At 43.3% G+C, this 25,078-nt stretch overlaps 1 protein-coding gene across 2 annotated transcripts in view; it reads left to right on the forward strand.

The window, feature by feature from the left end:
• DCDC1 (doublecortin domain containing 1) overlaps positions 1-19,971 on the forward strand; it is a 556,169-nt gene extending 536,198 nt beyond the window's left edge. For both annotated transcript variants that reach the window (XM_030200682.1, XM_030200683.1), the window contains 3 exons: positions 6,862-6,971; positions 14,990-15,049; positions 19,415-19,971. In XM_030200682.1, the coding sequence (XP_030056542.1) occupies positions 6,862-6,971; positions 14,990-15,037 (158 nt within the window). In that variant the 3' untranslated portion in view covers positions 15,038-15,049; positions 19,415-19,971. The remainder of the gene's footprint in view (positions 1-6,861; positions 6,972-14,989; positions 15,050-19,414) is intronic.
• The last annotated feature ends 5,107 nt before the right edge of the window (positions 19,972-25,078 follow it).

Raw genomic sequence — 25,078 nt, forward strand, 5'->3', positions numbered from 1 at the left:
TATTAGAGTCCAGCCAAGCTTCCAGTTAGGGTTACCATATGGCTCCAGAAAAAGGAGGACGGATTGAGCCAGCCGGGTTTTACTTCCATTGCTTTCAATGGAAGTAATTGAGCCAGCCGGGTTTTACTTCCATTGCTTTCAATGGAAAGCAATGGAAGTAAAACCCGGCTGACTCAATCCGTCCTCCTTTTTCTGGAGCCATATGGTAACCCGTTCCAGACCCTGCAGGATGATATCCGTCACAGGAATGGCTGACCTGAGGCTTGCATGTTTGTAGCTGCAAAGGGTGGTTTCTGCTAAGTTGTCCTTACTAAGTAAGAGGTTTATTTTTTTAAATCATTTATAATTCGCTAATCCAAAGTTCTTGGTGGGCTCCATTACAGCAAACTCTTAAAGTACACATAGAAAACCAGTTGTTTCAAAAACCAGTGTAATTCAAACCAAACATACAAAGCAGAACTTCATACAGGTTATAAACAAACACTTCTAGAGTAAAAATGAGTTCCTGGCATGGAGGATATACTCCCAAACTCTTTTATGTATTTATTGTATTGGTATTTATTAACTGTCTTAATTTAATACAAAGTTTTATTGCCCACTAATTTCAGTGTAACTTTGAGAATTCTGCTCATAAATTGGCATCTTAGAAATTTTACTAGGGCTAAATGCATACATTTTTTCTCAAAGGCGCTATTATTCAAAATGATTTAAATGGCCAAGAGAGGTCTTGGCCGGTTAAATTGCTTGTCCGATTTAACCAAGCATTTTCAGCAGCACTTAACTAGATAGTGCTGCTGAAAATGCCTGGTTAGCGGCAATGTTCCCTTTAAGCAGAGCGCATGAGTGATTGCTCATACATTTTAGGAACTTCACTCACAGACTTTACATGATTGCTCAAAAAAAAATTTTTTTGTGTGTTATATACAGAAATACATTACTAATACTGGCACTCAAAAATTGCTGGTTTTTAAAACTTGTTGCTCACATGAAAAAAATTTGCACACACCAGGCCACTCACAGGAAATACTGGTTAGTGACCATGCCAAAACGGGCTATTTTGAGGGCCCTCTAGGGGCAGAGTTGGCACTTAGCCGGTTAATTGCTGAGTTTCAGCACTCAACCAGCTAAGGTAACTCATAGGACTGCATAAAATTCATTCCTACCTTTATGCAGTTCTTCGTAGCCGGTTAAGTGCCGAATATCGCACTTAACTAGTTATGTTTCACTAGCACTGTATACCTCAATATTCTGTGCTCGGCATTGAATTTTTGGATATATTGTCAGGTGAATGACTGGCCCAAAACTTCACTAAACACTTACATTTAGGAGCATAAAAAGTAGGTGGGAACGGGGTGGATTTAGGCAGGGCCGTGCCAAGGGTCTCTGGTGCCCCCCTGCAGACTACCAGTTGGTGCCACCGCCCCCCCCCCCCGCTCCAAGGCAGCGATTCCCCTCTCTCCCTGAGCCCTACCCTCCCACCCATCCATGCCCATCTGTCCCCTGCCCCTGCCCCCGCAATTCATCCCGATCAAGCAATTCCCCTCTCTCCCTTCCATGAACCCTGCACTCCCATCTATGCTCCTCTCTCCCCTGCCCTCCCGCTCCCAAGGATGACGTCAGAAGAAGGCGGGACACTGAGCAAACCAATGGAAGGCTAGAGACGTCGGGACTGGGAGCGCTGCCTCCTTCACTGACGCTGCGCTGCCGGAGGAAGGTAAATTTAAAAGAAAAAAAAAAGGAAAGGGATCTTGGGGGGGAGAAGAGGGCGGGCAGTTCCTACATGGGAGCGGGAGGGGCAAGGTAAGCATGCAGCGGCGGCGCCCCCCAGAAGATGGCGCCCCCCTGCGGCGCTTACCCCGCTTACCACATCGGCACGGCCCTGGATTTAGGGTGGGGAAAAGGAGTTGTGAGCTTAGCACTGATTTTCAGTATTAGGATAATAAATTATACAAATTAGTGTGAGGCCTAAATATATGAACATAACTTTTAAACTCCTAAATGAATATGAATATTCAGCTGAAAGGTTTTGCTCCTAAGTTTGATTGAACATAGGGCACAAATTTATGAGCTCAGCATTTTCTGAATATTGGGCTCTTTGAATATAAAGTCATGCACTCAGCCCTAGAGAGGCCAGTTTCTGAGCATAACTCTCCAAGTGAGGAGCATACGTTTTTACAAAAAGGACTGAAAATGTCAGAACAAACACATTATTTGGGAGATTTATTTCTTCATTATGAGTTATGTTCTACTATCTGGATAGTACTATATAGAACTAAACATATGAAATATTTGCTTCCAGGTTTTTCAACATAAATAAATTCATCTCATCTTCCCAGGCTGTTTGGCTGGACGTGTTTATATCCCACCAGAGGGGGATAGATGTGATGTAAATGTACCTGTATGATCTTTATGTTATAGGCCTGTGCATCTTCTGTGTATCTTATGCCCCCTGTCACAGAGCAGTAGAAAAACAGTTTGCCCCAAGATAGTGAATTATTTTCCTTTTGAAGTAGAAGTTCACAGATATGATGTGCAGAGTAAATCATTGAATTGTTCTCACTACTGGATGCTAGATCCAGTTCTCAGGATGGGTTAATTATGTAAAGTAGACTCTATCATTATGCACTGAATTATACATAAATGTTTAGAATACAGGCTCATATGTGTAAATATTGGGCAGGTAGGTGCACACATGGACGGAGGCTGCATGGAGCATGAAGGGGCTCTCACTTATGTGAGTAACTTATAGAATCCTACAGATTATACGTATATCTCTGGAAGTTAAGTGCTTACTCCAAACCACGGTTATACCAGTATTCGGAAAAGCTGTTTTCTACTAGGGGCACAGTTACAGAATTACCCCGTATGAGGCTGTTCTAGAATCTAGGTTCTGGTGTTTATATGCCGCTCGTGCTTAAAAGTGCCAGCAGAGGCCTGTGCTGTAATCTGTAACACAGTGTGTAAATGTAAGGGGATGAACACCTGGGCGCGGCTCCCAGAATACTGTATGGTACATGTGTCTCATTAAACAGGGCCTATGGCTGCTATAACTTCAAGCAGGTAAATGCTAACCACACCACTATCCACAACTAAACCCGTGTGCCGCTGGGGCCATTATAGGTAATTTTATAGCTGGGCATCAGCGTTCAGGAGCCCTGAGAGCAGGGGGCGTAGCTACGGGTGGGCCTGGATGGGCCCAGGCCCACCCAATCTCGGCTCAGGCCCACCCAAACAACGACGACTGGAACAGCGACCCTTACGCCGAAGTTGCAGCGATGAATGGGCAGGCAGGCGGCGGTAGTAAAAGCAACAAGGAGGCAGGTTCAACTCCGTCCTTCGCTTCCCTGCCCTCTGCGTCCCGCCTTTCTGTGACGTCATTTCCTTTCGGGCAGGCGGGACGCTGAGAGGGCAGGGAAGTGAAGGACAGAGTCGAACCTGCCTCCTTGTTGCTTTTACTACGCCGCCTGCCTGCCCATTCGTCGCTGCAACTTCGGGAGTGGAATGGAAGTGAGCCAGCCTATCTCGTCCACTGTAAGCAAGGAAGACATTTGAAATCATCGTTTCCAATCCCTCGCGCAGCCGTCGCCATTCACTTAAATGGAGAAAGTGGAGAGAAGCAGACTGTTAGATTTAGAAGTAAAACAAAACCATACAACTAGTGAAACAGAGGCAGTGTTGTTTTAGAACTAAAATAAGAGCTAGTTCTAAATCTTTCAAGTAGAAAAAAAAGGACTATTATTGTCCCAAATTTTGCAAGTAGAATGATTCTAAATGGGGTTCAGCTGAACCGTGGATGCAATCCGTTATTATCGTAGAAATATATTTTAGGAAGGACACCTCTGTAGTACATAGCACAGACTCCCCCCCCCCCCCCAAATGTAGGGCGATCTATCGAGAGCTTTACATTCCGAAAGAAGCTCTGATTCTGAACACATTGCCAGTCTCGCCTGATTATTAATGTACATTCAACCCCCGTAATTTACAAAAAGAGCAATGAAAACGGGCTTATATTGAAATATCCCTCTGCTTTAACGCTTCTGTTTTTCTGCAAGTATTTCTTTTCCTCCTTGAGAGAGCAAATCGGTGGAAAACGTTGCTCTTCCATGAAAAATCACAAAAAAGCAATCAAGCTTTTAAAATAGAAGCTACTAATGCTTGAAGGATTCACTTTTGCAGTTCAAACAATAAACGAAGCCGATTTTAAAACGAATAGCAACAGGTTGAGGTGGATGGGTGAGCATGTTGCTATATATTTAATTTTGTAGAACAGAATTGTTTGCATGCATGTGTCATGAAGATCCATGGACAAACGTTTCCCCCTCTTTGCTTTAAAAATACAGATAATAGTGCCTATTATATACACATAATTTTGAATATAGATTATAATATAACACTATTGCTTTTAAAACACTGGACAAGTAAAAAAACATTTTGGTTGTTTCAATTATTTGACTTACACAACTCAAGATGACTTATTTGTACTATTATAAATGGTTTGGCTTTTTCTTGCATGATAACAGTAGCTTAAAACAATAAATCTGACGTTAGTTAAAAAAAAACAGCAAGCAAACCTGTGAGCTGCTGCATCCACATTGCCGTTCTTTACAGATGGCTGGGAGATGCTGTGAAGGGGGAGAGAGGGGGGGAGACACTGGATAGAAGGGGGAAGGGAATGGACAGAAACAGGATGGGCAGGGGAGAGAGGAGAATTGCTGGACAACAGGGATGGATGGAAGGGAAAGGGGAGAGAGGAAATTTGCTGGAGATGGATGGAGGAGAGGGCAGGGGAGAATGGAGAGTTGCTGGACGGAGCGGAGGGCAGGGGAAGGAGGAGAATTGCTGGACGGATGGATGGAGGGGAAAGGGGAGACAGGAAATTTGCTGGAGATGGATGGATGGAGGAGAGGGCAGGGGAGAATGGAGAGTTGCTGGACATGGAGCGGAGGGCAGGGGAAGAAGGAGAATTGCTGGACATGGATGGATAGATGGAGGAGAGGGCAGGGGAGAATGGAGAGTTGCTGGACGGAGCGGAGGACAGGGGAAGGAGGAGAATTGTTGAACATGGATGGATGGATGAGGGGGCAGGGGACAGAGGACATTTGCTGGATATGGGTGGATGGAGGAGAGGGCAGGGGAGAATGGAGAGTTGCTGGACGAATGGATGGAGGGAGGGAGGGAGGGAGGGGAGAGAAGTCAGGAAGGAGGTGCACATGGATGGAGGGGAGGGAAGAGAGGAGAAATGCTGGACATGGATGGAGTGGAGGGCAGGGAAGAGAGGAGAAATGTTGGACAAGGATGGAGGGAAGGAAAGACAAAGGAAGGAGATGCACATGGATGGAGGGGAAGGGAGAGAGGAGAAATGCTGGACATGGTGCTGGACATGGATGGAGGGAAGGGAAGACAGAGGAAGTAGATGCACATGGATGGAGGGGAGTGAGGAGAAATGCTGGATATGGATGGAGGGAAAAACTGCTGAGTTTAAGGGCTGGTTTGGAACACGTTGAGGGCAGATACTGAAACTCGAGGAAGGATAGGGACAGGGCTACAGATGGTAGACAGGACGCATAAGGACACAGGAGGATGGTGGACATGGTGAGAGAAAAACTATCAAATGGAAAGAAGACACTGCATAAAACAGAAGACACTGGGACCAAAGTGAATAGATCAGACAACAAAGGTAGAAAAAAGTATTTTATTCAGAATTTATTAATTGGAATATGTCAGCTTTTGGAATGTGCATCTGTGATATTTTGCATGTAAGTTTCAATTTTTCTAGTATTGCTGCATGCTGAGTCTGACTTCTTGAGTTAACTTTCCAGTTCAGTATTTTGCCTTCATATTTTTTTATTTCTAGTTCCATGTCTCATGTCTGTTGTCATGTGTTTTTCATGTGTGATCAAGGTGCAGTATTCTGCTAGAGTATAGTATTTGCAGCCCTTTTTGTTTTGCTTTTTTTTCATGAGGTAGTGTATTGGTGTTTTAGAGCCTAGTGTAATTACAGTTCTGCCTTTCAAGCATAAGGTTGTAGCTTATCCTGTCCTTGGAATTAGTGCTGTTATGGTTTAGTAAGGATATGTGTGTTTTTGCACAAGTTTGTGTATAGCATTTTGCAGTGGAGAGATTGTGGGATAATGTAATTATATTTAAAAATATCAATGTTTCCATTAAGTATGTATGTGGTTATACTGATGCAGGGCAGCTGTTGGGCAGACTACTTAATCCATCATCAAGTGAATTCTAAGGCATTATTTTGTAGGATCCCAAGAGACACTACTCATACTTATATAGACAGTGCGTGCCCACCCATATTAGCTCTGGGCCCACCCAAAATCTCAGGTCTGGCTACGCCACTGCCTGAGAGTGGACAGCTGGTATCTATTCTACAATGGCAACCAAGAGCCTATGTTCCCTTGTAGAATACAAGTGTAGCCTGATATAAACTTGTCTAACATTACACACCATCCATAGGGCCGGCATATGTGCAGCTGCCTATCTCTAGCAGGGACGCATGTAACTTACAGTATTCTGAGAGGCATCCACATGTGTCCTTCCCCAATGTAACCCCCCCCCCCCCCATTTCAGATGTGCACTGTGGAAGTTAAGTGAGTATTTGCAGAATAGTGACTTACAGCTTCCTAAACATTCACGCACTATGCGTGTGCATATGTGAATGCCTAGATTACAGACATGCCCTTTCTGGATCTCATTTGCTGTTATAGCAAGATGTTTAGGATGGCACGGAAGTAACTCACAAAACAGCACAACATATCTAGACAGAAATCCATTACTAAGTTTCTTTGAAAGTTTTCCTATAAATGCATTTAAATGTGGATTTCATCATTATTCTCTTTTGCATTACAGCCAGCAAACAGAAGGTGGAAGTGAGAGCTAATTATGCCCGAATCAGGAAGCAGCAGGGTGCCCATGCCACAAACATCATTGTTTCTCCTTCCAAGAATCTTAACATGCAGGTTTGGTATAAGCAAATCCTCCAATATTCAAAGCTATTTAAACAGCCAGATGCGACTGCTGACCGGTTAAACAGCGTCTAACCGCTAATATTCAGTGGGAGATAACTGGTTATCTCTGCTGAATATTCCAGGTTAGCACTTAGCGCATAACCAGCTATATCGCACAACTTATCTGGTTAGGTACCAATATTCAGTACCTAACGAGATAAGTTTAGGAGTTAAATAGGACCACATAAACAGCTGTCCTATCTTTAACAGCTAAAAGGTTAACCGGTTAGCGCTGAATATTCTCATAGCTGGTTAACATTTTAATGATTAAAAAAAACCCTGGATATTCAATGCCAGTCTCCAAAAATGAACCAGCATTGAATATCTGGCTTTAACACCGGCGGTGGACAGCAAAAGCGCTACCCATCACCAGCTAAATATTGGGCCCAAAGAGTCTTTATATGGCACATTAAAATAATGGGAAAGGTAAAGTAGCAGTTGTAGGGGGATTAGATTCCTTCTGCTACTATCAAGATTTTTACCAATAGTTCGCTCAGATTTCATACAGGTTCTTGGAAAATAAGCTCACGGCTGTACATTTAGCACATGGTCTGCCATAGAAGGTTGATAATCAGTATTTTATATAGAAATAGATTATCCTTTTGATCTATAGTCACATAATAACTATGCAGACTGAGTTACTGAGAGACCAGCTATATAGAATTACCAGATACTTCCATGATTCCACAATTATGGATCATACAGTTTCTGGAATCCAGTAGATTACAGGATCTGAGCCAGTATGAATTTACCAACGCTAGGTCTTCTCAGATGATGAATTTCTTTGACTTTGTGATCAAAAAATGAGGTCAGGGACAGCACTAGATGTAGTGTACGTGGAAACAAGCAAGGCTTGTGATACATTTCTTCATGGGCAATTAATGAATGTATTGAGCAGCCTTGGTATGGGCCTTAAAGTGGCTGATTGGTTTAGGAACTGGCTGTGTGGGAGGTGACCAAGTGTAGTGGTAAACGGAGCTTGCTCTGAAGATTAGGGCGTGACTACTGCCAGGTCTGGTCCTTGCTTCAGTTCTTTTCAACATTTTTGTAAAGCCATATTGTATGAAAGAACTGTTCAGAACATAAGAATTGCTATATAGGGTCAGACCAAAGGTCCAACGAACTCAACATTCTGTTTTCACTAGGAAAAATTTATGAAAACCTGCAACAGGGTTTCCACCCCTGGAAGGGGTGGAAAAAACATGAGAAGGGATGTAATGAAGCTTAAGGAATGCCCTGATAGCTAAGATTTAATGCTAAAAAATGCAGGACCGTGCATTTGGGCTCCAAAAACCTGAGGGAGTGCTACAGTTCAGGGGGTAAAGTACTTCTGCACATAAAAGAAGAGCAGAACTTGGATGTGATCTTATTTGATGATCATAAGTTGGCCAAACAGGTAAAAAAGGTGACAGGAAAAGCAAGAAGTATATTTGGTTGTATAGGGAAGGGAATGGCCAGTTGAAAAAAGGAGGTGACAGTACCACCGTGCAAGTCTTTAGTGAGACCTTGTTTGGAGTACTATGCGCAATTCTGGACACTGCACTCTCAAATGATTCATGGTCATATTCAGAAAACTCAGGAGGACATACTTAAAGATCTAAGGGGCCCTTTTACTAAGCCATGTAAGCGTCTATGTGCACCCAATGTGTGACAAAATGGAGTTACTGCCTGGCTACCATGTGGCTCTTGAGATAATTTCATTTTTGATGTGCGTTTGATACATGCGTCTGAAAAATCATTTTTATTTTCTGACGTGTATTGGGCACGTGCCAAGGGGTATTTGATGCACATAGGTCATTAACACCTCGTTACTGTGTGAGTCTTTACCTCTAGGTCAATGACTGGCGGTAAGGACTCAGACCCAGAATGGACACGCGGAAATTTTCATATTGCTGCACGTCCATTTTCAGCAAAAAATTTTAAAAAGACCTTTTTTGCAGGCGCGCTGAAAAATGATTCTGCGCACGCCCAAAACACATGTCCACAGTACCGCAGGTCTTTTTTAGCACACCTTGGAAGAAAGGAGAGGAGAATTATGATATGATGGAGACATTTAAGTGGAGACGAGGACTGTATCTGAATTCAAGAAAGCCTGGGACAGCCACAGAGAAGAGGGAGAGGGAAGGGGTTGTAGAGCTGAGCAGGTACTATAAATGGACACACTGAATAGGCTGCATTGTCTTTATCCACCATCAGTTTTCATATTTCTATGATATTGCACCTGGTGCTTACGAATGGGGAGGGTGTTTCTGAAACCAAACCAGCATATTTATGTTTTAAGAGGCTGATTTTTAAAAGCATTTACATGGTATATTAAATTTCTTCTGTGTTAGACACCCATCCCCCTGATCTTGCAAGGGACTTTTGCAAATCCTGGTTAAAAGACAGAAAACATTACATTACATTTCGGGCTGTACCGAATATTTGTATTTGATTCAATTCGGCCCCGAATACATTATTTGTATTCAGCCAAATACGAATAATCTAGGTCTCTACTATGCTAAATCCTACTGAAATAAGCACTTGATCTCTAATTTCATGTTGCTTCTTTTATTATTTGTTATGTTAAAACTTAATGACCATTATTCGTATTCAGTATTCGTATTTGGCCAAATAGTTTTCATTATTTCTATTCGGACGAATAGTAAAATATGCTATTCAGTTCGGCTCTGATTACATCATTCCATATATCCCGCAAACTTCCCAATTAGAGATTCAATGCAGGTCACAGTGTTGGCATATCCAGAAATATACAAAAATAGTTCTAGACAAAGTCAACTCATTATTAGAGAGTAGGTTAAATGGTCAATTTTCTCAGTGGACAGCCGATAGCTGGGAGCCTCTTGAGGCTTTTTCCTCCCTTTATATTATTTTCATTGCTCATTTACCATTATACAAAGAATCTTTATTTGTTTATTTGTGTTGTTAGACACTTTAGATTCTTTTCCCTAATAAGTTTTGTAGATTGATTCAAAGGTGAATAATGACATGTCCCAGGGATCTGTGCTGGGACTGGTGCTTTTTAACAAATTCCTAAAATAATCTAGAAATAAGAATGATGAGTAAGGTGATTAAATAGGCAAATGATACCAAATTATTCAAAGTTGTTAAATTGCCTGTGGGTTGTGAGAAATTGCAAGGCCATGTGAGACTGCTTATAATCGAACGAGAAAAACGCCCAAGTTCCGACCTAAATCGGGAGATGGACATTTATCTCACAAAAACGAATAACGCGGTATAATCAAAAGCCGAACTTGGACATTTTCAACTGCACTCCATCGCGGAAGCGTACAAAGTTGACGGGGGCGTGTCGGAGGCGTGGTGAAGGCGGGACTGGGGCATGGTTATCACCCGAACAGAGATGGGCGCCTTTCGCCGATAATGGAAAAAACGTATGCATTTGTAGCTAGAATTTAGGGCACTTTTCCTGGACCCTGTTTTTTCACGAATAAGGCCCCAAAAAGTGCCCTAAATGACCAGATTACCACCAGAGGGAATCGGGGATGATCTCCCCTGACTCCCCCAGTGGTCACTAACCCCCTCCCACCACAAAAAATGATGTTTCACAACTTTTTATTTTCACCCTCAAATGTCATACCCACCTCCCTGGCAGCAGTATGCAGGTCCCTGGAGCAGTTGTTAGGGGGTGCAGTGGACTTCAGGCAGGTGGACCCAGGCCCATCCCCCCCCCCTACCTGTTACAATTGTGCTGCTTAATGCTTAGTCGTCCAACCCCCCCAAACCCACTGTACCCACATGTAGGTGCCCCCCTTCACCCCTTAGGGCTATAGTAATGGTGTAGACTTGTGGGCAGTGGGTTTTGAGGGGGATTTGGGGGGCTCAACACACAAGGGAAGGATGCTATGCACCTGGGAGCTCTTTTACCTTTTTTTTTGTTTTTGTAAAAGTGCCCCCTAGGGTGCCCGGTTGGTGTCCTGGCATGTGAGGGGGACCAGTGCACTACGAATCCTGGCCCCTCCCACGAACAAATGCCTTGGATTTATTCATTTTTGAGCTGGGCGCTTTCATTTTCCATTATCGCTGAAAAACAAAAACGCCCAGCTCACAAATTGTCGAATAAAACATGGACGTCTATTTTTTTCGAAAATACGGTTCGGTCCGCCCCTTCACGGACCCGTTCTCGGAGATAATCGCCTATGGAGAAAGACGTTTTCGTTCGATTATGCCCCTCCACGCATCCAAATGGCAGATGAAATTTAGTATGGGCAAATGCAAAGTGATGCATATAGGGAAGAATAACTCAAATCATAGTTATATGATGCTAAGTTCCACATTAGGAGTCATCACTCAAGAAAAGGATCAAAGTTTCATCATGGACAATATGTTAAAATTTCTGCTTAGTGTGTAGCAGTGGCCAAAAAAGCAAACAAAATTTTAGGAATAAAACAAAAAATAGCATAATGACTCTATATCACTCCATGGTGAGATCGTACCTCAAGTATTGTGTGCAATTCTGGTTGCCGCATCTCAAAAAAGATATAGTAGAATTAGAAGGGGATGAAATGACTAATTTTGAGGAAAGTTTTGCAGAAGAGGCACCTGAGTGGAGATATGATAAAGGTCTATAAAATAATGAGTGGAGTAGGATTGGTAAACTCAAATCAGCTATTTGTTTGTTTACCAGTTATTTTATACTGTAAAACTTTCATTTGAAACAATCCATTGTGGCACTGGACAAACCAAATTAGTTATTGCAAGGATAGACCAAATAAAACGTTACAATAGAAAAACTGGAATAAATGTATAGAGGAGCAAAAAATCTCTTTACATGATAAACAGACAATTGTGGAGCCCTTTTAGTAACCTGTGCAATTTGGAGTTACCATCCGGCTAACGTGTGGCCCTGGCAGTAATTTCATTTTCTATGCACGTCCGCTATGGGTGCCGGAAAATAATTTTTATTTTCCTGCGTGCAGTGGAAACCAGGTGGTAATTGTCATTGTATGCACAGAGATAATCTCGTGAGACCTTACTGCTAAGTCAACGGATGGCAGTAAGGTCTCAGACCCAATAGGACGCGCGCCAGTTTTTATTTTGCCACACGTCCATTTTCGGCAAAAGTTTTTAAAAAGGCTTTTTTTATAGGCACACTGAAAGATGGATCTGTGCGCTCCCAAAACACACGCCTACACTAGCACAGCCCATTTTTCAGCGCACCTTAGTAAAAGGACCCCTAAGGTAGGAAGGCAGGAAAATCTGAGGAAGGTAAGAATATTGGATTATACAGGAGCGGTAAAGGAAAGCCCCACTAATGGCCAAAGAAGAAACCAGAGTTTATTCCTTGTAATGACAGGACCCGGTTTTAATGTTGGAAAGACTTCTTGAGTATTGGGGCTGATACTGGATTCTTCACTCACTATTGAATCTCAAATCAAGCATTTAGTTCAGAAGAAAGACCTTTTCTAAGCTCAAACAATTGCGCTCGGTCCGTTGTTACTTTCTTTCAGAACATTTTAAGGTGCTTTTTCAACTCCTGGTCTTATCACAGATTAATTATTACAATTCTCTTTATTTTGGTATCACTTACTGTTGAATAGCATTCAGTTAAGCTAGTTTAATTTATTGTAAAAAGAACTATAATCATGCATCACCTTTGTTTATTAAGCTTCACTGGTTGCCTGTGAGGGCTCATATATTATTTAATATGTATTGTTTGAATTTTTAATTACTTGAAGGTCACTGTCCTGAAAAATGACTTAGTTTAATCTAGTTGTTAGGTCATAATGATGATTGTCGCAAATGTAATCATCTTATTGTAGGCTTTCCTTCTTTTAGGTGTCTTAGATATAAGGCTTTGTATGAAAATTCTTTTATGTATCAGTATACTTTGCCTCAGAAAATTTGATTATGTTATTGATATTTTCATTTTCAGAAATTATTGAAGCCATATTTATTTTTGAAATGTTTGTTGCAATAATTTATGTACTGTTGTATTATTATATTATGTAATTGTATTTTCCTGATAGGTGAATCAGTTTTCTTTTTGTCTTCCTGGCATTGGAGTTCGGGCACAATATTGGTGGGGTGAATTGTAGAATCTTAAACTTTTTGCATGCATTATTGAGTATTTATACCAGGATTACGGCTGGTGTAAGTGGTCAAGCCTAAAATACACACACATATTTACCCTGATAGGCTCATATTCTTTAAAGGAAAGGAAGTGCTCAATTGCCTTTACAGAATAGGCTCCGAGTAGGTACATTCCTGGTGCCTTTTTATAGAATTAACCTCTAAATCCTACTCTCTACTTCCTATTTTTCTGCCCGTTTCTAATCCGCATTGCCTCCTATCCCATGACAATTTAGTGACTGCAACTGACCCACTTTTGGGGGATTACCTGTAATAAGAGAAAATTGCTTTAATTTTCTACTTTTTGGTTCATCCAGTAAAAGGTCTGACAACCCACAAAGGTGGCCCATTATGTTGGGAAGAGTGTGCATGGATTTCTCATGGTTAGCTCTCTCACTATTCTCTCTTTCTGATCTGGACAGAGGTCAGCATGCCTCTACCTCCCTCCAGGAGAGAGGCCTGCTAGGACTCCTACCTTTTCCCAGGGCCACCGAGAGGGGGGCAGGGGGGACAAAATTCCCCGGGCCTAGGCCTCCAAGGGGGACCCGGCGCTGCAGTCCCTTCCACCCACCCTTAGCTCCGTCGTCGACCGTTTGCCACCGGGCCGGGTCCCCTGCATTGAAATCACAGCACCTCTCACCTCCGTGTGAAAGCGCTGCAGGCAGCAGCAGATCGCCTCCTTTCGGGCCTCCTTCCCTCCCTGTGTCCCACCCTCGTCTGACGTAACTTCTGCAAGGGCGGGACACGGGGAGGGAAGGAGGCCCAAAGGGAGGCGATCTGCTGCTGCCTGCAGCGCTTTAACATGGAGGTGAGAGGTGCTGTGATTTCATTTCAGGGGGCCCGGCCTGGTGGCGGACGGAGGAGGGGCGGGTGGAGGGGGCGGCGGCCTCGGGGGGGGGGGGGAGTGGTGGCAGTGACCTCTGGGGGCGGGCCGACCTTGCCCCGAGCCTGGCCCAGTCTCTTGGCGGCCCTGCCTTTTCCTATAAGAAGAAAATAGGCATGAAGGACTTCCCCAGCTTCCAGGAAACAGGAGGATATTAGAGAGGGAGTCTCCCCAGGACTGAACACACTGTACTCTTCTTTGAATTTTTGCAGACTGACGTGTGATTAACTCTAACGAGGTGTGATCTCACGTCTGTCATATTAGATTTAAAAAACAATTGGAGATTAATCCTGTGCTGGCAAGAACATGAAACAGGTTCTTGTGTACACAAGGTTTCTTTGGATTTCTTGAACTTCAAGTGATAAACTGGCATCACAAGGGCTTTATTCAGACTTGTGAAGTCAACTGTGCAGTCTAAATCTTTTGATAATAACACAAGAAAAAGTATAAAATACCTACAGTACCTGAATGTACACCACTTTGATAGTTTTCTGGCTTGCTGGATGCATCCATTCTGCAGCCCCCCATTACTCTCCTCTCTCATCTCTCCCTACATTCCTCCCCGTAATCTCCGCTCGCTGGACAAATCTCTCTTGTCGTCCCCCTTCTCCTCCACTGCTAATTCCAGGCTTTGTTCCTTTTCCCTTGCGGCACCTTTTGCCTGGAATGGACTTCCTGAGCCTGTACGCCTAGCTCCATCTCTACCTGTTTTCAAATCTATGCTGAAAACCCACCTTTTCACCACTGCTTTTGGCTCCTAACCACTACTCAATTCCCCTATCCTTGTTCCTTCTCACCCAGTACTTTCCTCGTCCTTAATTGTCTTGTCAATCTGTATTTTTAGATTGTAAGCTCTATCGAGCAGGGACTGTCTCTCTGTGTCAGGTGTTCAGTGCTGCATGCGTCTGGTAGCACTATACAAATGTTAATAATAATAATGATAATAAAATAAATAAAAAAAGAACATAACAAATGTTTCTGTGATTTTCTAATTTAGATGAAACTTCCAGATTTACTCCTGGCTCTTCCCAGCACAGCAGAGTAGCTCAGCCCTCAGGTAGGTTGAACTCAATTGAAAAGGAAATGGTTTCTAAAAGCACTGTAAATATAATGGATGAAACTTCTGCAAAACTGAAAACTAAGTATGAAACACTATCAAAAATATTCATATTTAACAGCACTGTAAAACAATCATATAACAGAAATATGATAAATGATAGTACAGTGCAAATGATACCATAATAGACAGTATGGAAGAACATTCAGATAACATAGATATGATACAATGGCAGCAAAATACCAATGAAACATCTAATAAGCATTAGAATATTTAAATAACACAGATATAAATCAATGTCAACATAATACTAATGAAACACCTAATAGGCACACATTAAACATTCAGATAACATTCTGGAGTGGAGGAGTGGCCTAGTGGTTGGGGTGGTGGACTTTGGTCCTGAGGAACTGAGTTCGATTCCCACTTCAGGCACAGGCAGCTCCTTGTGACTCTGGGCAAGTCACTTAACCCTCCATTGCCCCATGTAAGCCACATTGAGCCTGCCATGAGTGGGAAAGCGCGGGGTACAAATGTAACAAAAATAAAACATAGATATGATGCTAATTTTGTTCCTAAAGTTTAATGGGGGTTGATATTCAAAGTGACTTAATGGGCCAGAAATGGCTTCTGGCTAGTTAAATCACTTCTTCGGGGCTAACCGGATATTTTCAGTGACACTTAACCAGTTAGTGTTGCTGAAAATGACCAGTTAGCGCCTAAAAGAAAACTGGCTATTTCAGGGACATTCTGGGGGTAAAGTCAACATTTGAGTGGTTAAATGCCGATAATCAGCACCGCATAAATAGGACCGCATAAAAGTCAGTTGTATCTTTATACGGTGCCCATTAGTCGGTTAAGTGTTGAATATCGCAACTAAACCAACTCTAGTTTAGCTGGCTCCAGAACCCGTAAATTCAATGCTGGAGCGCGGACATGGACCCATTATATCTGGGTATAATGCCAGTGGCGCTCAGCACCACCGGCTGAATATCGACCCCAAAGAAACCTTTTACTATGTAGCTGAGGGACAAGATGAGTACTACAAAGATAAATAGGTGAGTGGCAAAACTGAAAGTAAATTATATTGTTCAGTTAAATAAAACAAACTGGTCTCAGTTACAGGGTGTGCGGCAAAATAGTCCAGATGCAGAGTGGATGGATTCAAAATTGTGCAAAACTCATGCGCTCTGCTGGATCAGCCTCAGGATCCTTAAGGACGTGCTGTCATTGGAAATGTAATAAACAATTCTTATTTAATTTTCTTCTATTTTTAAAACACCAGCTTGGAGCACCATACATATGGGGCAGAAGTGACAGGAAACCCTTCTGCCCCCCTTTTTCCACTTCCAGATAGGATAAGAGACTGAGGGAGGAGGAGTGGTAGAAGAATAGGGAGAGGACCTGGACATCTGTCTTTCTCAGTTTTAAGTTTTTTTTTTTCTTTGGTTTATTTTGATGATTTTTGCAAAGAAGAACCTCAGAAATGGAAAAAACAAAACAAAAAAAATCAACAACCCCCCCCTAAACAAAATGAAACTAAAAACCCCATTCCACTCCTATTGAACACATCTGCTTTGGCTCTTAGAATGGAAATGAGGCTCCAACTGGTGGTCTAGAAGTGAACGGTTCTATAATGTGATGACATCTAACCCTCACGACACTGGTGGGGCTGTGCTTTTGTCTGAAATGAAACCGTGAATCTCAATAAACTTTGCTAGTTTGTTTCCTTTTGAAAATGAAAGAAAAATAATTTTTCAAGTCTGAACAGCAGCCAGCTTCCCTCTCCAGTCCTGTTCTACCTTGCCACGTCATGCCACAAGCTAATACCTCAAGGATTCCCCTTCTGCCTCCTTGCCTCCTTCTTACACCTTTTCTGGGTTTAGAATGTTCCAAAGGGAAAGAGCAATCCACTGTCTGTCCTGCCTTGCTGAGTCCTCATTTTAAGGTGGTGCAACTGAAACCTGTTGTACGGAGGGACCCAGGAGGATTTCAGCGAGCAATAGATGGAGAAAGAGATAGGCAGGGAGGTGGGCAGAAGGTCTGGGGTATGTCCAGGGTCAAAGGTTGGACAGGAAGGACCCTTAGACTCAGTGCATTTTTTTTTCTTTCTTTTTATTGCATGAATCCTTTTAACTTATGATAAACAAAAGTAAGGAAGACAAATGAAAGCCCACCCCTTGAACCCAGCGGAGAAAGATTTCATTTATTACTCTACCTCATTTCTCTAGCAAGTAGGTTGAAGCGGTTTACATAGACCAAATATAATAAAATGAAAAGAACTCCATTGAAAATAGGAAAGTACAACATTCAAACAGCGAATACCGCAGTCATAATAAAATTTCACATTCTTCTACTGGTTCCTTACAGTATTTTAATTCTTTTGAGTGAACTATGGTCTCCAAAATGTTCTAACATGCACAATGGCTTCACAAAAGTGTGGTTTCTGCTAGTAACCCATTGCACAAAGTCTGCTTCACACTAGCTTCTATTTGAATTTGTCATTAATAAGCTGCTGCAAAGAAAGATCATGCAAAGCATCTCATTAATGGCAAAAATGTGAAAATGTGTGAAAAATGCTTTGTGGGTCTGGAAGTCTAGTTATGTTATCTTTAGCTGCATTAAAAACTGAGATTACATGGCAGTGGCAGACAGAGTTAAAGGTCAGCTGGGGAGGTCCCTGGCTCCCATGCTCTAGGGACATGTGATATCTGATGGTCAGTGAGCCTGAAGAGCTCCTCTGCTCTCTTGTCTCCTTCTGAGGAAACCCCATACCTTAATCCAATTAATCTGAGGGTCAACCCAGACCCAGCCATCCCCTTTCTCACCACTCAATCTTGACTCATCCCAAGTGGTGGTGGGGGGGGGGGGGGGAGGCTGTGGGAGTTAGAGTGATCCCTACTCACTCCTACCCCAGTGGCTGCATCTTCAAATATGAGATCACTTGTCTGCTGCTAATCTGATAGTACTCCCATTAGGGATCAGACTGCCACAGATGGGAAGACATTTTTATTTAGCAAATGCATAACCATGTAGCAAAATGAAAGCCTTTTCACATGCTTTCAATCCAAAGGTCTTTCAGCAAGAAGGAGATTCACAAGTGAAAATCATGGGGGGGGGGGGGGGGGGGGGGGGCAGCCTGAGGGAAGGCAAGTAAGGTGCAGAAAGAAGGTGGAGCCAGTATCAGAGCAATTTGCTATTTAAAAAAAAATCTCTTCCTTGCTGAACCCCACCTCCCACCCCGTTTGTTTCTCTGCCCCTCAAAGCTGATCTCTGTTCTCAGACAAGATTTGCTTTCCGTCACTGAGTTGACCAAAGTTCCCAGGTGTGTCGGAGGCGTAGCGAAGGCGGGACTTGAGCATGCCTAACACATGGGAGTCCTCGACCCATAATCAAAAAAAGAAGGGCGTCCCTGACGAGCACTTGGACGACTTTACTTGGTCCTTTTTTTGTTACGACCAAGGCACGAAAAGGTGGCTGAACTGACCAGATGATCACCAGAGGGAATTGGGGATCCCCCCTCCCAGTGGTCACTAACCCCCTCCCACCTCCAAAAAATTCTTTAAAAATATTTTTTGCCAGCCTCTATGCCAGCCTCAAATGTCATACTCAGGTCCATCACAGCAGTATGCAGGTCCCTGGAGCAATTTTAGTGGGTGCAGTGCACTTCAGATAGGCAGACCCAGGCCCATCCCCCCTACCTGTTACACTTGTGGTGGTAAATGTGAGCTCTCCAAAACCCACCAGAAACCCACTTCACCCACATGTACCTGCCCCCCTTCACCCCTTAGGGCTATGGTAGTGGTGTACAGTTGTGGGTAGTGGGTTTTGGGGGGCTCAGCACACAAGGTAAGGGAGCTGTGCACCTGGGAGCAATTTCTGAAGTCCACTGCAGTGCCCCCTAGGGTGCCCGGTTGGTGTCCTGGCATGTGAGGAGGATCAGTGCACTACGAATGCTGGATCCTCCCACGACAAAAGGGCTTGGATTTGGTCGTTTGAGATGGGCGTCCTCAGTTTCCATTATCGCCGAAAATCAGAAATGACCAAGTCTAAGGATGACCATCTCTAAGGTTGACCTAAATTTCCAGATTTGGGCGTCGCCGATCGTATTATCGAAATGAAAGGTGGACGTCCATCTTGTTTCGATAATAAGGGTTTCCCCGCCCCTTCACGGGGACGTCCTGCGAGAACGTCCTCAGAAAAACTTGGGCGTCCCTTATGATTATGCCCCTCCACACATCCTTAAAACAATTACAGCAAGGACTTGAGTTTCACAGAGCTCACCCCACTTTCAATGTGGAACATTCTATTAGATTATTTTAAATTACCTGCAAATTTTAACAAGTTATTTTTTATTTTAAACAGGGGAAATGCTTTCTGAAGAGATGATTTCATCAAAAAATATGAAGAGATTGATAATCAGCATTTGAAAATGTGTTACTAGAATACTTATTCTTGATTATGTAAACTGTATAGAGTAGTGTTTTATATATGATTTAGAAAGAATATGTTAAATATTAAAACATAATTGAATATTTTGAGATCAAATTTGAGCAAAACATCTGCCAAATAATTTGAAACATCTTATGTAGACATTTCAAATTATTTGCATGTTCAGTGGTGCTAGAGCTGGCAGGGATATGCATAACTAATAACGTACATATTCTGCAAGTCACATGGATAAGGGAAGTCCTGCTTATGCCCTGCTCATGGTGTGCCTCGTGCACTCCTCTCTGCAAACGCCATCTAAGTTAAGTGAGTATTTTCAGAGTTGTCTTGAGGAGCATGTGGAAGCAGCCAGTAAAAATGATCAGCAGTACAGTCCAGAAAGTGACACTGAACATTGTTTTCGGTGGCATTTAGGGGCCTTTTTACTAAGCTGTGTATGCCAAAATGGAGTTATTGCCCGACTACCGCATGGCTCTCGCAGTAATTTATGGCGCACGTCCGATATGTACATCTGAAAAATATTTTTTATTTTCGGGCATGTGTAACAGACACGTGCCAAGTGGCAATTGGCGCACATAGGTCACTACCGCCCGGTTACTGTGTGAGTCTTTACCGCTAGGTCAATGGCTGGTGGTAAGGTCTCAGACTGAAAATGGACGCGCGGCAATTTTCATTTTGCCACACGTGCATTTTCGGCAAAAATTTTAAAAAGACCTTTTTTACAGGTATACTAAAAAATGGATTGGCGCGCGTCCAAAACCTGCGCATACACTACCGCAAGCCATTTTTCAGCACACCTTTATAAAAGGACCCCTTAATCATATAGTAAATGTGCTACCTGGACAGATGCTATTGATTATTGCCCAGTATATGAATAGATGCTGAATATTGGCAGTTCTTTGTATATATTATACTTCTAACCATGTCCCCTGCGCTCTATGCATAATATTACACAAATACTGAACAACCCGGCCTGACCAATGATGTAATCCTATACGACCATGTTGTGATCCTATTTGACTCCCTTTGTAACTCTCTAACAATAAATCATGTAAACCACATTCAATCTCTTAATGTCTTTACTTAGATCAATACTTCCGCGAGAGACTTGTACAGACTCTTTCTGTCTCTATCAGACTGTTAACCCCACTCGATACCTTGTAACTGCCCCATTGTAAGCTACATTGAACCTTCCAATAGGTGGTAAAATGCGGGATACAAATGCAATAAATAAATAATTGATTGTTGTCACCTAATTGGCCAGTTAGTTTGCACATGGATCTGTGATCTGCACATCCAACTTTGGGCGATCTGTACAGAATGTGTAAAATCCTATAATACTGATATATGGGTAAAGGAAAGTAGGTGCTTTCTTTTGATTGTACAAAACTACTGTAACAGCTTTTACAGACCCACTTTGATTTAGGCACAAGCACTTATGCCAACTCTAGAAAGGTCTAAGGTGCTCATACCTGAAAGCCAGAGTTACATGTGTAGCTTAAAGTCTTCTATAAGTGTCAGTCCACCCAGACTCCATGTCTGTCTGTCTGTGATATGCGCTGGGTATTTACAGAAGAGCGCTTAGCAGAATTTGGGCAGTTCTGCACATTCTAATCATTATTCAGATCACTTATGCACATAAATATTAGCACCTGCTTTAGAGAATTCCCCCCTGTATGTATCATGCTGGTGAGTATTTTTTAAAAATCAGTCTGTGTATGTACAACGCTGGATAAAAAGGATCAGTGCCTTCTGAAAATTGATGGTAGATATGAACGATCCAGTGTGCTCCTTTCTGTGAATGTTATGTTATAAGAAACTTCTAAGAAAGAGAACTGCTTCCGATGGAGTTTGTTGGAGGAGAAATCCATCATGTTGTCTATATTTTGCTAGCGTGAGTTTATCATTGTAGTAAAATGTAGGAGTTGGGTTATCCCTCTTCATTCATTGCTTGGTCCTGCAAAGGTCAGCTAATTTTTGTTCAGATATAGAGTGAAGCCCGATGAGGTAGGGATATTGTGAGTGTATGATTTGGGTAACAGGTCCTCTAGGTGAACCATTAGTCTTGTGTCCCCCTCAATTAACTTTCAGACCTCTAGAGCTGTTCCTGAGGTTTTGAAAATTAAACTCTGTAATCATGATCAGATCAACTCCAGCCCTCCCAGAATGAGCCTGTAAAAACACAAAATTGTACATCACACTTTGAAATATTAAAATTGGTTTCACATATACAGTACACATATAATGGAGGTAATTTTGTGACAGAGCACCTAGGTGAATTGTCCAAACAGGTGACTTTTTCAGTTTATTTTCTAGACACCTAGAACCAGTAAATGTAAATGTATGTGTGGACTGTACGAGGGCCAGTTCTATATAGGGGCCTATTTGGAGCCCAGTCCTTAAAGGAACTAGGCACCTGCCTTCCCTATAGAGAATACTAGTGTACCTGTGTATTATGAGCACTTATGTCAGCCATAGAGATTCAGGAGATATGGGCACAGTTTATAGTATTCTAGCAGTTACTTGTGTAAGTGTGTGCCCAGGCTAGGCTTTACTCAGATTTTGCCTATGTGAGCGTCCACCTGCATAATACATGCTGTCGAAGACATGCATGTCCTTACAAAACAGTGCACACTTGGATTGCGGTTATTTATGTGTGTCAGCATTACGCATGAACTTTAGAAATACCTCTGCTGTATGCACTTGTGTATTGTATAAAATGCGTTGTGAACATTGCAACTTTGTCCCTGCTCTGCTCAATCTGTGGTCCAGGAAAACCTACTCAGTGTGTATAATATGTGTTGTCATCACACATGTGTCACTGCACAACTTCTTGTAAAACTGCTTTGCATGCAGAAAAACCTTTATGAAATGATCCCCATTTATCCAGGTTTGAAAACTGACCATTCTCTTCAGCTATGACCTTGAGGTCAATGCCCTGGCTATGGTTTTTCTTTTTTAATTTCCTGGGAAATATTTTGTTAAATTAAGGGATTTGGACCCTGCCTCTCGAGATGATCCAGTTCCATGTCAGAGCAAGATGAGGTTTCACTGGGTTTTCCTACACCTGATAATGAATAGGAGCATTTCGTGATGCATGTTTAATAAGTGACACAAATAGGTGTCAAGGAGTGGAGGAGTGACCTAATAGTGCAGCGGACTTTGATCCTGGCGACCTGGGTTCAATTCCCACTGCAGCTCTTTGTGACCTTGGGCAAGTCACTTAACCCTCCATTACCCCAGGTACAAAAACTTAGATTGTGAGCCCTCTAGGGACAGAGAAAGTACCTGTAATGCTATAGAAACGTTTAGTAGTAGCAGTACCATCAGCTCTTCACCCGATGCCAGTCAGTAGGGCTATTTTTTTTCCGTTTTATAAGTATTTAACACTGGTCCTTTACTTGGATAAGGTTGGCTTGTCAAATGTGCCTTGTTTATATATGAATCTAATAAAACTTTAAATGAAAAAAGAATGAAGAAAGAAAGAAAAGTGTCCATTGTCCATACAGTTAAAAGTTTATACTACTGGTTCTGTGAGTTTGGTTTGCTATCTGCACCTACCTTTTGCTTTGGCTGCAACCGCTTCCTGTCGCCCTGGCCAATCACCTGGTTTGCTTAAAGATTAAGCCAGCACTGGAGGGCAGTAATGAAAGCTGCGTTATCCACATAGGTGAGTTTTTTCAGTAGTCCCACCTTGTACATGAGGAACTGAATGTACTTATGCCACAATGTGCATTTCTAGAGATGTTCCGGGAGGAAGGATAGGCCAGGAGGCAACTATGCACACAGGTTTTTAAAAAACAAAGTAAGCCACCTTATTTTGCCTTAAAAATTATCTGCAGATAAAACAGGTGCAAATTTTTGTGGGATTTTTTTTGTAGATCGGTGTCTCAGTTATTTTTTTCAAGCTGATGAGCCTTAACCTATTTAATCTTTCTTCATAAAGGAGCTGTTCCATCATCTTTTTCTTTTTTAATATATTTTTGGTTTTGTCTTTCTCTAAAGCTACTTTCCATATCATCAAGCTGATCAATCCATAGACTGGTGGGTTGTGTCCATCTACCAGCAGGTGGAGATAGAGAGCAAACTTTTGCCTCCCTATATGTGGTCATGTGCTGCCGGAAACTCCTCAGTATGTTCTCTATCTCAGCAGGTGGTGGTCACACACAGCAGCAGCTCTGGCTAGGCTGAGGGCTCTTTTGAGCAAGTGCAAACCTGGTGGTGCCAGGTCCTTCCTTTTCTCCCCCCTCCCGCTGGCTCCGTTAAAAAAAAAAAAAAAAAATTTTGAACGTCCTTAAAGGCGTTTATTTCGACGTTTATTTAAGCGTCTATTGCAGCTACTCACTGGGACACCAGGTCGTTACAACTCGGAGCGGACAGCAGGTAATTTTTACCTTTTTATAGTGGGCAGGGGGTTCCCCGATTCCTCTCCTCGTGGCATATGGCGTCGGAGGGCGAGGGCACAAAGGGTCGCTCCCCGGGTCGCTTGAGCGCTTCTAGAGGGGATGCGGGGGTCTTAAAGCCTGATTCGCCCTTGTTGGGTGACAGTTTCGTGACCGATGAATGTCCCGGTCCTTCCTCCAGCGTGGCGGTTTTTCCCGCCATAAACGCCCATCCCCCGCTCCTCGCCTCCGCCATCTTGGCCGGCCACGCGGCTCGGACGGCTTCTTCTTGGGCCGCCCTTGAGGTTGGAGACATTAATGCCATGAACGCCCTTAATTTGGGCGACGGCACAGAAGCGGCTAAAGTTAAGAGCCGTTCTTCCCGCGCGGCTCCTTCGCGGAGTTTCACGCCGGACGCCATTTTGGATGCTCAGCATGTCTCTCCCCCGCTATTGCGAGCGCCGGTTGAGGGTGCGTCTAGGGCTGTTGCCCAGGCTGCGGAAGTGCACAGTCTGGGGGGTTTCTCCCCCGAGTTTGTTTTGCTGCTGCATCAGGCCTTCCTCATGCACAACGCTGCCCCTGCTCCCTCGTCTGGTAAAGAGGTTGAGGTTCCCAGAGGTAAACGCCCTCGGGTTGATTCCCAGGCCTTGGAGGAATTTGTCTCCTCCGATGTAGATGAGGGCAGCGTGTCTGAGGTCTCCCAACGGTCCTTTGCGGATTCCTTGGAGGAGACGGATCCCCGCTCGGATGGAGCGGATGACCCCTCTGCAGCGCGGCTTTTTAGCCCAGAGGATTTGCCCAACCTGTTGTTACAGGCCATGGACACTTTGAAGATTTCCTCTCCGGAGGACGTCTCTCCCTCAGCCCCTGTTGGCTCTGCCATTATGCTGGGGACGAAGCGCCCGCCTAGAACCTTCCACGTGCATGATGCCATGCACACCTTAATTTCGGCTCAATGGGATGTCCCAGAAGCGAGCCTTAAAGTGGCTAGGGCTATGTCCCGCCTCTATCCGTTGGCTGTGAGTGAACGTGAGGCCTATCTGTGGCCTACCGTGGATTCTTTAATCACTGCGGTGACTAAGAAAACGGCGTTGCCGGTGGAAGGTGGCACGGCCCTAAAGGACGCCCAAGACAGAAGATTGGAGGCGGCCTTAAGGTCGTCCTTTGAGGCGGCTGCTTTAAGTTTGCAGGCCTCAGT

This window comes from Microcaecilia unicolor, chromosome 4, assembly GCF_901765095.1.
Source record: "Microcaecilia unicolor chromosome 4, aMicUni1.1, whole genome shotgun sequence".
NCBI classification, from domain to species: domain Eukaryota; kingdom Metazoa; phylum Chordata; class Amphibia; order Gymnophiona; family Siphonopidae; genus Microcaecilia; species Microcaecilia unicolor.